The 16,547-nt window shown below is 43.7% G+C and overlaps 1 protein-coding gene across 2 annotated transcripts; it reads right to left on the bottom strand.

Moving 5' to 3' along the window:
* Positions 1 to 462: 462 nt before the first annotated feature.
* On the bottom strand, positions 463 to 12,817 carry HIGD1C (HIG1 hypoxia inducible domain family member 1C). 2 transcript variants are annotated; one of them, XM_069970325.1, is made up of 4 exons: positions 12,669 to 12,817; positions 10,682 to 10,781; positions 2,125 to 2,259; positions 463 to 863 (listed from the first exon to the last, which is right to left on the bottom strand). In XM_069970325.1, the coding sequence occupies exons 2-4, from the start codon at positions 10,770 to 10,772 to the stop codon at positions 802 to 804; spliced, it is 288 nt and encodes a 95-aa protein (XP_069826426.1). In that variant the 5' UTR covers positions 10,773 to 10,781; positions 12,669 to 12,817; the 3' UTR covers positions 463 to 801. The 2 variants fall into 2 exon arrangements, with proteins under 2 accessions (XP_069826426.1, XP_069826427.1); XM_069970326.1 differs by lacking the exon at positions 12,669 to 12,817 and adding an exon at positions 12,496 to 12,612.
* Positions 12,818 to 16,547: the final 3,730 nt, after the last annotated feature.

Raw genomic sequence — 16,547 nt, forward strand, 5'->3', positions numbered from 1 at the left:
AACAAACGCTCATTTGCAGGATAAACGGCACATATAACAGTCAGTGAGCAGCCGAGGTGCGGGAAAACACCCGCTCCTCTGCTGATCGCATCTTTTTAGCAGGCCTATGGATGAAGGTTTACCGGCCACACATGTCCCTGCGTAAACAGGATATATGTGGCCAATAACAATGTATTTAAGTGGCTGCACGAATAATACAGGCACTCATTTGCTTCCGTAGATGGCCCAATATCAGGCCAACTAAAAGGACTTTAATCTTTCACCAGAGCAGTCTGGCTGCAACTTAACCCTCCCCTCCTCATATAGAACACATGAACATTCGTCACGTGTATGGGGAGGTCGAGGAGTGAATCTTTGAACAAACTAACATTACTGAAAGTGTATGTAAGATCACATATACAAAGAGGCACTGAGGACTCACAATAAAGGAAAGATAAAAACATGGCAAAGCTTGAGATTGGGTATTAGTGTAAGTGATATTTATGTACATAAAAGAACATATAATATGAACGTACCCTTCTACAAATTAGCAGAGAAATAGAAAGCTTAGTATTAAAGAGTGTTGTGCCATTGTATGCACCCTTCACCTACTAATACTGGAGGTATCGTTTCACAAATTGTAGCTAGAACTAAAAAAAAACTGATGATTTACTGGTACAACATCACAGTCAATAAAACTGCCAATATGTGGTAGTGTTACAGAGTAGATGTAAGTTAGTGATAAAACAGGTCTAATGCACCAAACTCTAAACTGACACTGTACGTTCCTGGCAGCCTCTGCTTTTACTTCATTCCTCATTTTTAATCGTCATTGTGATTGAACCTTGGCTTGATATATTCCTTGTACATGGAGTATAATACACCTAAATGAGACAAAAGAGAGGGTCACAGAATAGCAGCTTTTTTCATGGTAAAGAGGTCTTTACACAAAACACAATACAGACTCATCTCCCTATCAACAGGATAGTGTGTGTGTGTGTGTGTGTGAGAGAGACATGCCTCCCCTGGTTTAAATACAGACATGCATGCCACTGCTCCATTCAACTCCTTAAGCCGCAAGAAGATAGCCAAGAAAAGCAGTGTGAACGTCCCACTGTCAACCAGATGGATACAGTTGATTGGACCTTGGGAAATCCTAGGTTCGATCGAACATTCACGAACCTGCCGCATTTGATTGCTGATGCCTTCCTGGTCCGTGGGGAAGGAGGAGACTGCCCGGGTACCGCCTGGAATTCTTGGATTCAGCCTAGGCAATAGGCTGAATCCCGGAATTTCAGGCGGTACCCGGGCTGTCTCCTCCTTTGACATGGACCGGGAAGGCTTCAGCAAACAAATGCGGCAGGTTCGTGAATGTTCGAGTCTGATCAAACCTAGGATTTCCCAAGGTTCAATCAACTCTAGTAATGGAATCTCTATTCTCAAGTTATTGGGGATGGAGGTGGGGGGGCAGGCAGTGGTGAGCAGACTCCCACTGATCAGGCACTCACTTCCAACATGGTAACGTTTATTAGATATGATTACTGCCTTCTTACTTCAGACACAAATACTTGGCCCAGTGTAATATGAAGCTGGCTATAACAAGCAGTGGATGTGAACCCGCTGTGCTACCACACTGGTTTGATTTTGGACCACACCAGGGAGCAAAGTGTAAGTGCCCTCTAGGACCTCTTTCTTGATGAGAGGTAACATATATAGTATTGGATTTTACCAAGTAACCATGGTGAGAATAGTAGTGGTCACGGTTTAATGGTACTATATGTCCCTTGTTTATATTTATTGGTAATACTGGTCCTGGCATATGGTAGCAGGACAGTGTATGAAATTATAACAAATCTTATCCCCATGCTACAACTAAAACCCACAGTACATAGTGATCCACGCCGTAGGAGACCTGATGTGATTAAAGCAGGTATCCAGCGATTATATCAGGTGTGGTTCTGTTGTTGTATTGCTGCTTTTGAGTTGCTTTGAAATAGGGCCCACTAAGTCTGTCTATCAAGGGTCTGCTGAAAGCTGGAACCAGCCCTATTCTGAATGGCTACCCAGGCTCCCACCAACAAAATGTTCGACATCTCAAACGTTTTCTTAAAGTGACAGCATCTATTTAAAGTAATATGAACTTACCAAAAGTCATAGCACCAACGACAAATCCTTGAGCACCAACTCTCATGTGAATGAGATGTACTGACATCTTTTGGTCCCCGCGGCTGCGGATTTTGTAAATGCCATAGGCCACCACTGCAATGAAGCCGGCCATGCCTAAAGGGAAAGAGGGAAACAAAACTTTGTTTATGATTATATGTGGAATTATTTTGTGGAGACCACAAAGCTTCTTGCTGCCACAGTTCCTGTTCTCAAAAAAACGGAAACCGTCAGAAAACAGGAAGTGCCGTGTTCTCAATGATAACTAAAGAAAAATAATTAAAAAATGAATGTAAATTGCAAACTTGCTTTATATCACATCTACTGTTGATTTAGAAAGTTATAATGATAGGGACACTTCAACTTATTTAAAGTGTCACTGTCGTTAAATTATTATTTTTTTTTTGCAGAAATCAAAGTCCAGGCGATTTTAAGAAACTTTGTAATTGGGTTAATTGGGCAAATATGCCATTATCTGCATTCAAAAAGCCTTTCCCCAGGTCCCCCCTCCTCTCTCTCATTCACTGCTCATTATCAGGAAATTTCGACTCTTTTACACAGTTGGACCCTGTCTGTTCTATGCAGAGAGGAGGGGGGAGGAGGGAGATTAGTCTCTAGCAGAGAACAAAGGATTACAGGGAGCTTCATGAAAGCCAGTATTCAAAGGTCAGTGCTGACTGTCAGGGGAGATAGCCAGTGATGTGGCTGTAAATTAATGCTTTGTTGTCCTGTTTTGGTGCCTCATCTCCCTCCACCCCTCCCCTCTCCATTAGAGAACCATGAAGACAGGGGGAGAGCTTCAAACTGCTTGTTCATGATAAAAATGCATTTTTCAGCTAATAAACCCAATTACAAAGTTTCTTAAAATCACCTGTACTATTGATTTCTGCAATTTAAATTAAAATTAAATTCAAATTAAAAAAATGTAAACGACAGTGACACTTTAACCCCTTAAGGACAGAGCCTGAAATGGCCTTAATGACAGACAAATTTTATGAATATGACCAGTGTCACTTTATTCATTAATAACTTCGGGATGCTTTTACCTATCCGGCTGATTCTGAGATTGTTTTCTCGTGACATATTGTACTTTACATTTCTGGTAAATTGGAGTCGATACTCATAACAAATCTTTATGAAAAAAAACCAAATAATGTGAAAAAATGCATTTTTCCAACTTTGAAACTTTTGTGCGTATACAGAAAGTGGTTATACCACATAAATTATATATTAAATAGCATTAGCAACATGTCTACTTTATGTTGGCGGCATTTATTAAACTATCTTTCATTTTTTTTAGACGATAGGAAGCTTAAAACATTAGCAGCAAATATCCAAATTTTCAGTAAAATTTCAAAATCAGATATTTTTAGGGACCTGTTCAGGTTTAAAGTGTATTTGAGGGGCCTGTATGTTAGAAAGCCCCACAAAGCACCCCATTTCAGAAACTGCACCCCCCAAACTCTGCAAAAGCACATCCAGAAAGTGTTTTAACCCTTTAGGGGAGTCACAGAAATAAAAGCTAAGTGTGTAAGGAATTTGAAAATTTTAATTTTTCTGTGCAGAGATTTTATTGTAATCCAATATTTTTCATAATTATAAACCTATTACCAGAGAAATGCACCCCAATAATTATTGCCCCATTTCTGCAGTTTATAGAAATACCCCATATGTGGCCCTATTGCGCTATTTGACGCAACCACAAGCCTCAGATATAAGGGAGCGCCTAGTGAATTTCAACGCCTCCGTTATATTTGGTCATTTTTGACTGTACCACTTCAGGTTGGCAGAGGCTCTGGGGTGTCAAAACCTAAAAAACACCCCTAAAGGGACACCATTTAGAAAACTACACCCCTCAAGGAATGTAACAAGGGGTGCGGTGAGCATCTGGACCCCACAGGTGCTTCACAGATTTTCCGAACAATATGGCGTGAAAAAAGAAAAATTTATTTTTTACACTAAAACGTTGTTCTAGCCTTCAATTTTTCATTTTCTTAAAGGGATAAGAGGCAAAAAAAGACAAAAAATGTGTAGCGCAGTTTCTCCCGAGTACAGAAATACCCCACATGTGGCGATAGAGTGCCAAGGGGGCGCAGGACGAGCCTCCAAAGGGAAGGAGCGCCAATTGGCTTTTGGAAGCTGAATTTCACTGAAAAGGATTTCAAGGGCCATGTCGCATTTACAGAGCCCTCGTGCTGCCAAGACACTGGAAACCCCCCACAAGTGATTCCATTCTGGAAACTACACCCCTCAAGGAATCTAACAAGGGGTGCAGTAAGCATATGGACCCCACTGGTGACGGGCACAAATGTGGAACAATGTGACGTGAAAGGGAAAAATTTCATTTTTTCACTTTCATGGCACAAATGTGCCCGTCATCAAGGGGTCCATATCCTCACTGCACCCCTTGTTAGATTCCTTGAGGGGTGCAGTTTCCAGAATGGGGTCACTTGTGGGGGGTTTCCAGTGTTTTGGCAGCACAAGGGCTCTGTAAATGTGACATGGCGTTCATCATCCATTCTAGCCAAATCCAACCTCCAAAATCCAAATGGCGCTCCTTCCCTTGGGAGGCTTGCCCTGCGCCCACATGGCGCTTTATGTCCACATGTGGGGTATTTACGGACTCGGGGGAAATTGCTCTACACATTGTGTTTTTTTCTCTTTTAACCCCTTGTGAAAATGAAAAATTTAAGGCTAAACAAACATTATAGTGTAAAAAATGTAATATTTCATTTTCACGCCACATTGTTTCACATTTGTGCCCGTCACCAGTGGGGCCCATATGCTCACTACACCCCTTGTTACATTCCCTAAGGGGTGTAGTTTCCATAATGGGGTCACTTGTGGGGGGTTTCAACGGTCTTGGCAACACAGGGGCCTTTTAAATGCAACATGGCCCTCGAAATCCATTCCATTCCAAATCCAGCCTCCAAAAACCAAATGGTGCTCCTTCCCTTTGGAGGCTTACCCTGCACCCCCATGGCGCTTTATTTCCACATGTGGGGTATTTTCGTACTCAGGGGAAATTGCTCTACACATTTTGTGTTTTTTAAAAAAAAAATCTTTTAACCCCTTGTGAACAAGATCAATGATTTAGTGTAAAAATTAAGCATTTTTTACTCTAAATGTTGGTCTAGCCTTGATTTTTCCCATTTCCACAAGAGGTTAAGGGTATAAACCCACACACCGTATACGCAGCAGATATGCAACAAAAACGCAGAAGATTTGTTGGTACAGATTTGATGCTGTGTTCAGTTATTTAGATCTAATCTGCTGCGAGTTTGCTGCGAGTTTGCTGCGTATCGCAGCAGCAAATACGCTGCATATACGGTGTGTGGGTTTATACCCTAAAAAAGAAAATGAACACAAAACTTGTAGAGTAATTTCACCTGAGTACGAAAATACCCCACATGTGGACATTATGTGCCATATGGGCACAGGGCAAGCCACCAAAGGGACAGAGCGCCATTTAGAGGCTGGAGGCAATTACAAAGCTCCTGTGCTGCCAGAACAGTAGAACCCCCAACAAGTGACCCCATTATGGAAAATACACCCCATAAGGAATCTAACAAGGGGTGCAGTGAGCATATGGACCCCACTAGTGACAGGCAAATTTGTCGAACATGTGCCAGGAAAATAAATACAATTTTTTTCATTTTCACGTCCCAAATGTGGCAGTCACCAGGGGGCCATATCCCTGCTGCCCCCCTTGTTAGATTCCTTATGGGGTGTAGTTTCCAGAATGGGGTCACTTGTGGGGGGTTTCTACTGTCCTGGCCGCACAGAGGCTTTGTAATTGCATCATGGTATCCTCTAATGGGAATGGCGGCCATACCTATTTAGCTGGGGAAAAGGGACAATTCTAATTTATTTGGGGGTACTAGGCCAATTATTAGTTTATAAGGTTGAAAATGACAGGTGTCCATCAAATTCAACCTGTGTTGATCCAGAGGAAGGCAAAAAACCTTCGTGAGGTAGACAACAGTAACCTCATCACTGGGAAAAAATTCCTTCCCGACTCCATAATGGCGATCAGAATAATCCCTGGACCAACGTGACCCCTGAAATAGGAATAAGGGACAGAATTTAAAAAATGTAGATTCCCAATGACGTGTGGTACGCCTTGAAGCAATCCTGTATGCAGAGGCCGGGGTGATCAGGACAGGTGTCACACTGGAAAATGGTGGCCTTCCTGATCCCCCTGTTACACCACACTCTGCACTTCTTCTGGGGTCTCCTGTTTTCCAGTGTGGGGGGCGTCACCTGGAAAATGTTTCCCTGGTGCGATACGGGGTCCTTCATATCCAGAAGCGCTGGGTCCGCTCCATGGCTGCTGAATATTAGGGCTCTATTACTGCCTCTGATATTTTCGGATCGTGCCGCAAGCTACAGTAGCTCGGGCAGCGAGGGACCAGAAGAGGGGGTGCTGGTATAAAAGTTATCCCCGTACAGGTGGTGACCTTTATCCAGCAGTGGGAAGATCAGTTCCAGAACGATCTTCCCATTAACTCCGAGGATGGGAGGGGGGGGGGGGGGGGGGGGGGGCTGTATGCAGGATTCGGATGTCCCTTCCTTCATACACTCTAAGGGTACGTGCACACTGCGGAATTGCGACAGATATCCCTTCACGCATTCCGCAGCTGGCACCCACCGGCAGACTGATGCAGACGTGCGTCCCCGTCCGTGTCATAGACTCCATTCTATGCACGGGCGGATTCCGCTCTCCGACCAATGTGTTCATTCTTTGGATGGACGATGGAATCCGCCCGTGCATAGAATGGAGTCTATGACACGGGTGGAGACGCACGCCCACATCAGTCCGCCAGCAGGTGCCAGCTGCAGAATGCACAAAGGGTTATCCTTCGCCATTCCGCAGTGTGTACGTACCCTAAATCTGTAAGTGTACCCTGAGGTACACTCACAGAGTTTGGAGAATTTCACGCCATACCGTCATCTCTTATTGGGACGGTACTGGCGGAAAAGACGTGTCTGGGGGGCAGCGTACGCTACGCTACCCCCAGACACGTCACTGGATGATGAGGATGAATGGAGGAAAGAAGGATCCCCCCCATTCACCCTCACTGGCTGTTTCGGTGTCGGAGGCAATAATAGCGTATACCTCTGACGCCGAAAACACCCTGGGGGCCATATTTATACGGGGACTAGTATATGGGGTATGTAAATGTGTAGTGGTGTAGTGTAAAACTTTATTTTGTGTAGTGTGGTGTAATGTAGTGTTTTTTTACGTTTTTTTTGACAGTAAGAAAAAATATACCTAAGCCAAAAAAGAAGCTGCTGATAAATGCCGCACTTATGTGCGGCACTTATCAGCAGACAGTGGTGGTAGGATATAGGGGGGAAAAACACCCTTACGCCAAAAAGGAGGAGTTGCTGATCAGCGGCGTTAGGGCGAATAAAAAGAAAAAAAAAAAAATTGGGAATAAAAAAAACTTTTTACCCCAAAGCAAACGATCAGTGTATAATATACACTGATCAGCCGCTAGGGGGCAGTAGAATGGAGCTGGCGGAGATGGCCGAAGATGGGGGCAACGGAAAAGCCCGAAGTGCCGAAGATTCCCGACGAAGACCGAACGAACCTGGAAGTGGCGGCGACGAGGAGAAGAGGACGCGCGGGACCGCGAATCTTCGTTCCGGAGGCCAGGATCAGGTGAGTATGGTACACCTGCACCACACACACCTGTTCTGCACCCCTCAGCTACCTAGCTGAGGGGTGCAGAACCCGGCCGGACACTTTTTAACTGTTAGATCGCCGTGATGGGCCGGCCGGTACTGGCCGGCCTATCACGGCGATCGTGGGGGTGGCACCGGCGCCATCTTTGTTGGGGACACTAATGGCGATTGGTGCCGTCCTGGACAGCACCAATCACCATTGCTTTCCCGGGTCACCGATGACCCGGAAACCGCTGTGTGTGAACACACATCGATCAGGTAAACATCGGGCGTAAATTTACGCCCTGGTGCATTAAGTACCAGGCTGCAAGGGCGTAAATTTACGCCCGATGTCGTTAAGGGGTTAAGGAACATATATGTTTAAGCACAATATATTTTTTATTCTGGCAGCTCTAGCACTTTGTGTGATAAAGCAAAGCATGTGCCAGGCATTAGATACCACATGCAGAGTGAATTCATGCCATGTCTTATCTACACTTATTTGGCAGATAACCAGGCTATTTTCGTGAGGTCAATTCAAATACCCCGATGACACTTCATACACTGTATGTGTAGAACCATGTCTTCAATTACACTTTTCTCTGTTAGTGTAACATGACCCCCTAATACTATGTCAAACATCAGTACCTCTGGCTCTGGTTCAGAAAGGGCAATAAGCATTGTCAATGGCTGAAAAAAAAAAAAAAAAAATCAGTAGCCTAGTTTGATAGCCAGTATAGTGCTGTCTATGCTGACGGGCTGTTCCCAGTGGGGCTTGTCAGCGGATGTCGTGAAAACAGTAACAATGGTGGACAGGAGGAGCCCCTGAAACCAGTAGCTGCAGTTGAGCAGGACAGGTAAATATACAGCACGGTTATGTCCCCTACAAAGCACCGGCAGCAGCGTAGATTATGTGGTTATGCAGGACAACCCCTTTAAGAGAAATAAAGTGCAGAGGTGCAAGCAGATCCTGGTGGAGGTGCAAGCAGATCCTGGTGGAAGTGCAAGCAGATCCTGCCATGCCTGCCCTAGAAACTGACAGCTACCTCTATGCCCTATTCTATTGAAAAACACTGCAGACACCATCACGTGTCTCGACGTCAGTGAACTAGCCAGACCTTCCTCCGGGAAGGAACAACCAAGCCAAGGAATGTCTTAAGCGTCCTTTTGCATGCACTTACTTGTCATTGCTCCCACTAGCCAGAAACCTACTCCACACTGGTGAGGGGAAAAAACCCTGAAACGGCTGTCTGTGGATGGATACTTTGCTTAGGTGGTTTCCTTAATTACAGACATTCATTGGCTTGGTTGTTCCTTCCCGGAGGAAGGTCTGGCTAGTTCACTGACGTCGAGACACGTGATGGTGTCTCTGCAGTGTTCTTTTGCATATTTGATTTCCCAGGGGGCAATGTTCTAGAATACACTGACGTTGAGACACGTGATGGTGTCTCTGCTGTGTTTTGGTTGATCTCCCTGAGATCCCTGATCTCTCCTTTTCTATTCTATTGAAGGACCTGCTTTTTGGCCATTAGCTACCTACAGTGTATATACATTTCTGGCAGCAGTAATATAGATATATATGTACCACATACTGTCATTGAAGATTGTGTCCTGTGACCATACATCAGTCTGAACCCTTACATTAAGTAATCACATAAGGTGACTATTCTGGTATTCATTTCAGGATGAATATGAGAATAAACAGTCCTGGACATTCTTGGTTCCAGTCACACCAGTGATGTCACTGTCATTTGTCAGGCCGGCTGCGCTCAAGGCTAATTAGATTTCTCCCATATTAATGTCAGGGATGATGAGGAGGCTCTGCCTAGATTATTAGTTAAAGTAAAGATGAAAGGCTGACATCAAAGACTATTATCTACCATCCAGAGACAATTAGACTATTCTATTTAAACTAAAACTGTCAGCAATGGCTCATGTGTACGGCCAAACACAGGTGTAGAGGCTAGCTGACTGCCAAACTGACTGTCACACACTGGATATTCATCCCCACAAGCCTTAAAAATAACACACAATGCCACGTGTATTTTTATACAATTCATCATCATATTTGTTGCAAACAATAATATATTCACTTGTACCTTCGGGCTGGGTTCACACACAGGATATTTCAGTCAGTATTGTGGTCCTCATTGCAACCAAAACCAGGAGTGGATTGAAAACACAGACAGGATCTGTTCACACACTGTTGAAATTGAGTGGATGGCTGTCATATAAAGGTAAATAACGGCCATTATTTCAATATAACAGCCGTTGTTTTGAAATAACAGCAAATATTTGCCAATAAATGACGGCCATCCACTCAATTTCATCATTGTGTGAACAGAGCCTTTCTGTGTTTTCAATCCACTCCTGGTTTTGGTTGCAATATGAGGACCACAATACTGACTGAAATATACGTAGTGTGAACCCAGCCTTATGGTGTTTATTGACAAAGTTCCAACAATTTTCTTTAAATATGTCTGATATTGTTTTCAGGACCAACAAAGCAAATTGTTTATGAAAATAGAGGGTCTACACTGAATATATCAAAAATGTATACAGTACTAGCAGGTATCTAAACCTTCCTATAAGGGTCAATTTACACAGAAAGATTATCTGCCAAAGATTTGAAGCCAAAGCCAGGAATGGATTTGAAGAGAGGAGAAATCTCAGGCTTTCCTTTATGACCTGAACTCTATATATAGTCTGTTTCTGGCTTTGGCTTCACATCTTTGGCAGATAATCTTTCTGTGTACATGGACCCTAAGACTAGCTGATCCTCACTTCATGCCCTATCTGCATGGAAGACAATGAGCAGATATCAAATCTTGTACAATGTACTAGTAAACCACTACACAAAATACTTTACCTATAGGAACAAAGGGTGATTCCTTAGACTTCCTCATCAGCTTTGAGGACGTGGAATCGCCTTCTGCGGGTTTCCATTCTTCTGAAGACATGATTGCTTCCTATAAGGAAAGGGAAATCATCATAATGTGGTAAAATAAGAATAGGATCTTAATAAGGTTCTACATAAGATATATACAAATATATATCAATATATAAAAAACTATTTACATGGCCAGAGTACTCCATTAAATCAATAGAACCATTTCAATGTTATAGCTCTTGGAAGGTGGTGGTGAAAACAACGACAATGTGGTCACCAAATATCACTTTCAAAAAAAGGTTGAAGAAAGATAGGTAAATAAAGCCACATCCAGGATTAACAAGGGCAAAGGGAAAGAAGAAAAGGGAATAGTAATCTGGCAGCTCTCCTGGCTGGCAGAATGAGCTGTGTCCTTAAATGACATGGCTGCTTACACATTGTGAGATAGGAAATGTGACAGGCCATATCAGCAGCTCCCAGCAGTGCACCGGCCTGGCCGAGACTGGAAAAATACCGGGGCTTTTACGGTTAACCGCAAAATATCTATATAAAGATTCAGCGTTAATACAACAGCAGACTTATCCTATTCATGAGCATGCCCGCATTTCTAATCAATGCCCAGTACAATGCCCAGTTTTGCACATGACAAAGTCGTGTCTGCATCCTCATCGGTGTGGATGGGAGCCAGATGCCGACCCTGGGATGTGCAGCCGGCACCATGAATCCTGCTACTCTATTGTTAGTTCTGGGAGGGAATCTGAGGGGGCATCATCAGGGAGTACAGAGAATAACCAAATTACTAGCTGTTTCACTGTCAGCACCACGCGCAATTCAGATATAAGGAAGGCATAAAACTCCACCAAACAGAAATATAGTATTACACAATATAAGAGATGGCTGACATGAAATACAGACAGCAGTAAGGAAGGTCAAAGTCTGACCTTGGACAACAATAGAAAAGATGCCCCTATTCACACACAAACACGTACTAAGTCAGCCGTCCCCCAGAGCACATTATGGTTGTCCGCACCCCAACATTCTACAAATTACAAAGTAAGAAACAGTACTGTGTGATATCCACTATGCCTAATTATGAGGCAGGGGCTAAAGTATCACATAGTCTGGATTCTTGGATTTGTGGATGGAAATATGTCACATGTACGTGCAAGTCTGCTCTTTAGTCTGGCAAAAACAATAAATACAAGAAAAACAGTCTGGGGGAGATTTATCAGCTGCACAACCTGATACACCTGAGCTAGAAAGAAGCAATCTGATTGGTTACATAGGAAACCTCTGCACTGTTCCTTGGCACAAGGTTTGATAACTCTCCCCTATGCGAAAAAACAGACCGAACAGTCACTTTAGACTATATAAAAGGACAACTCCTGCCCATCCCCCAGCAATTTAAGCACATTATAAAGTTAGATAACCGTGTAATGTGCTTTAGTAACCGGTCTGCCCCCCTTCCATTTAAAATCACTGACAGGTTGCTACAGGCAACTGCTTCTTTGCACAAGGTTTGATAACTCTCCCCCTTAAAGGGATTATCCAGCATTAGAAAAGCATGGGCACTTTCTTCCAGAGACAGCACCGCTCTCCACTTCAGGTGTGTTTTGTAATTAAGTTCCATTCACTTTAATGGAACTGGGCTGCAAACAGTGCACTCAAACTGGAGACAAGAGCGGTGCTGTCTCTGGAAGAAAGCGTCCATGGTTTTCTAATGCTGGATAACTCCTTTAAGACTTTACACTGTGCCAGTCCGGGTACCAGAACAAGTCACACATCATACATACTGTATGTGAGGAAGTATGTCTGCAACAGGCGGGTGCATGGAGGAACTACAGGTCCCAGCACAGACTTGTAGGTGACAGCAACCAGTCAGGTAAGATATCTTGTATAATAAGTATTTCTGCTTTATAGCGCTAAGGAATAAATGCCATCTCCTGCCATGAAGTGTCGCACCCACCTGGCACTTGGCGCGCTGTCTCCCGCACTCTGTACCGATCCCGCTGCCAACAAAACTGCTGCGTAGTCAGGTCACGGCGGCGACAGCTGCCGGGATCGGGTGATGTCACCGACTTGCTGCAGCCAATCAGAAGGCGTCGAGCTTTTTGGCTCGAGTTGGTAAGCAGGAGAATCAGACCACGCCCCCTGTCGTTTAAACCAATTAGAGTCCTCGTATCATAGAGCGGCTCACGTGACAGCCACCTACTACCTATGGCTCCTTGTCATACATAGATTAGTAAAGTGTGGTTGTGAATACAGTGCGGAAGGTCTGGAGAGTGATAGTCAGGCCCGGTGCACAGTACACCTGCACAGTCACACCCGATATAATGTTATACTAGGGTGAATAACCGTGATTATGTGACAGCTGTCTAGTAGTGGGCTGTACAGTGGGGGAGCAGGGCAAATATTACACCTACACTAACCTGTCCCGGCAGATGTGGCGATGCATACGTATACCGCAGACCACCTGACATTCAGCAGAGCAGCTGCTCCTGTGCCCTCCACCCATAGCCCAGGCAAGGAAAATGGGGACAGAATTATGGGCACCAAGGCTCATGCATGTCCTGGTACTTGTGATCCTACACAGGAGCTACTGTAGCGCCATCTGCTGGGTATATAGGTGCACTACAGCTTGTTATGTATGGGGGCTACAGACTGCGCAGACCACCCATGCTGACCCACTGCTAAATGTGCCTGTATTGGACATGCCAGCATCTGAACTGGATCATGTAGCAATGGCAGAAGGCGGCACGGTCGCTGCTTTTACATTTTGTGTCCATTAACATGTACTGCAGCATATTTCAGTCTGTGAGTTTCTCGCAGTAATATCCGCAGCGATGCTCATTATTAAAGCGAATGTACTACTTTGCTATGTAAAAAATGCTGTTTTTTACATGAACTGGTTGGCACTGGTGCACACATCCCAGTGGTGCCGTCCATTTTTCAAGCATCTGCGCCGTTTTTTCATATGCAAATAGGGCGGCTCTATGCACTTGAGGCGGGCCTGGCACTCCCAGGGCACTGATATCCCCTTCCCTGAGTGACATGCCTCCTTCAGAATCAAGTCTGGCTATGTCACCAAGGAGAGGGGATATCGGTGTACTGGGGAGAGCTGGGCTGGTCTCTAGTGCATAGAGCGGATTTATTTGTATATAGTGATGGTGAGAATCCAGGCGTCCATTCGAAACCGCACCACCGGAATCTACACTCTGGCATCGACCAGGTCATGTAAAGAAAGATTTATGTAGCAAAATGGTACATTTGCTTTAAAGGGGTTATCCAGCGCTACAAAAACATGGCCACTTTCCCCCTACTGTTGTCTCCAGTTTGGGTGGGGTTTTGAAACGCAGTTCCATTGAAGTAAATTGAGCTTAATTTCAAACTGCACCTGAACTGGAGACAAGAGTAGGGGGAAAAGTGGCCATGTTTTTGTAGCGCTGTATAACCCCTTTAAAGTCTCCAGTGAGAGAATATAGTGCTTGGGCACTGTAAAATTTGGATGTTTAGCTGCTGTTATGTTAAAAAATAAAGTTCTACACAGGGCCAGACTGGGACTAAAAAGCTGCCCTGGCATATAAAGCACCCTTTGAGCTCTGATACAAAAACATACCCTCCCCCCCAAAAAAAAATAAATAAATATATTGGCGCCACAGCGAATTCTGTTGTTTTGGCTAACACTGATCAACACTTTTGGCTAGCATAAGGCTTGATCAACCATGTAGCTGGCTATCTAAGTATTTGGGGCTATCCATCTAGTCCAAAAGAAAACTGTACATCCAAATTTGTAATGATGTAGGTGGTAGCAGTGAAAGCCTCTTGGTCGGGATTCCCAGAATATATATACAGCAAAAGTCCTCAACACGCAAACATAAGGTGAAAAACGTGGTTTTATTGCATCCAAGAGTGCTTGATTCCAATTACAATGTTTCAACTCTCCCACATAAGAGCTTGAGAATGACACAGTGAGAGGGTTGAAACACTGTATTTTAGAACCCTGCACTTTTGGATGGAATAAAACCATGCATAAAAAGGAGTCCGTGGAGCCTCGGTTGCGAGTCTCAAAACACTGGAATAGCCAGATATCCCTAGCCTGTTGCCACGGGGTGCTTCCAGATGGGGAGAGCACCACACCACCCTGATAGGTAGCCCCTTAAGTCACACTCGGTTGCGAGTATTGGAACATAAATAGGGAGACTTGCAACCAAGGCTCCCAGACTCCTTTTATGCATATTTAAATTTTTGGGGGCATCAGTGGAGACTCTTGATTGAGCATTTCATTGGAATCTTTTCACTGATCTCCTTGAGCTCAGTGATTGTTGTGCTTTGTTGGTGGAATAAAACCATATTTTTCACCGTACATTGGAGTGCTGCAGACTTTTACCAGCAAAGTGTAAGGTCTATATAGTAAACAAGGAAAAAATATAATCCCCATACATATTTCCATCATACTGACCAAATCCAGTGTACTGAAAGCAATGTTATATACAAAACAAATAATACCACCACACTTTCAGCACATATTACAATCTTCATGTTGTAACAGCATAAAACCCATGCTCATTGAATCAGTTATTATCACGGGTGTTTTGTGTATGGGATATTCTCAAAACATGACCTGTTGTTGGGTCTTGAGGACTGGAGTTTAAAAACACTGCTCTAGGTCTTATTTTCAGGGAAATATGATATATATATATATATATATATATATATATATATAACAAGAAAGTCCTGCCGCACTCCTCAAATGTATGATAGAGATGGGACCAACAGTGCTTGGAGTATATAAAAGTAGAAAACCACAGCAGCAATATATATATATATATATAAATATATATATATCACTCTTAAACCAAAGAAAATTTTCCCATAAGAAATCATTGAAATAAAGTCAAATTGTTCCACATCCCAAAAATAATGATTTTTTTTTCTGAATAACATAACACTAATGAAACAAACATTTAGGAGGCTGGATATGTCAAATTAGTTACTCAAGTTACTGTACAGTATAGCCATCAGCATGTGGTGTATAATGTATAGTAAGTGCATAAGAATGAAAAAACAACAGCAGCAGTTTGTAGATACAGCATGATACTACAGATCCTTATAATGCAGTAGCACAGTACAACAGGCTAGAATAGAGAAGCAGGGCTGTTGTCAGAGGTCTGTGTGGTCATATGACAGCAATGGGGAAGGGGCGTGTGTTAAGCATGGACCAATCAGGAAGTGAGAATCACAGCTGTGCAGGAGGACAGTGACAGAAACTTTATAATACAGCAGTGTGAATGGGTGAGTGTGAGTGCAGGCACATTATAGCAGCAGTGTGTATAGCTGAGTGTAAGTGCAGGCACATTATAGCAGGAATGGAGAGGATTTGAAACACAAGGGCTGACAGAGACTTGAGGAAGCATAAAGGAATGAGCAGGACATATGTGAGCACATAACTGCAGCACTATCTGTCCGGAAAAAGGGGTTACAGTTATGAAGAGATTACCTCCACAGTCCTGTCCCCTAATGCAAGCCCCAGCCTGAAGTGGATCTGCTATGATTTGGAAGCTGAGGGAGACTTCCTGGGTCAGGGTATAGTGCTGTAGACCCCACTATGCCCCTCCCCCACTCCCCTTCCAACCCAGTACAGGGAGCTCTTAAAACAAAGCAATGCTCTTAAACCAAGTTACAATTTTGAAAAACTGTGAGCTCTTCCTTCAAAACGCTCTCAATCCAAGTTACTCTTAAACCAAGGTTCCACTGTATACCCATACACACACACTGTACACACAGGCTCCTACATACATACAGAGTGACATACAATTACATATACACAGGCATATACATACATAGA

The sequence above is a fragment of the Dendropsophus ebraccatus genome, chromosome 5 (assembly GCF_027789765.1).
Source record: "Dendropsophus ebraccatus isolate aDenEbr1 chromosome 5, aDenEbr1.pat, whole genome shotgun sequence".
Classification (NCBI taxonomy): Eukaryota; Metazoa; Chordata; class Amphibia; order Anura; family Hylidae; genus Dendropsophus; species Dendropsophus ebraccatus.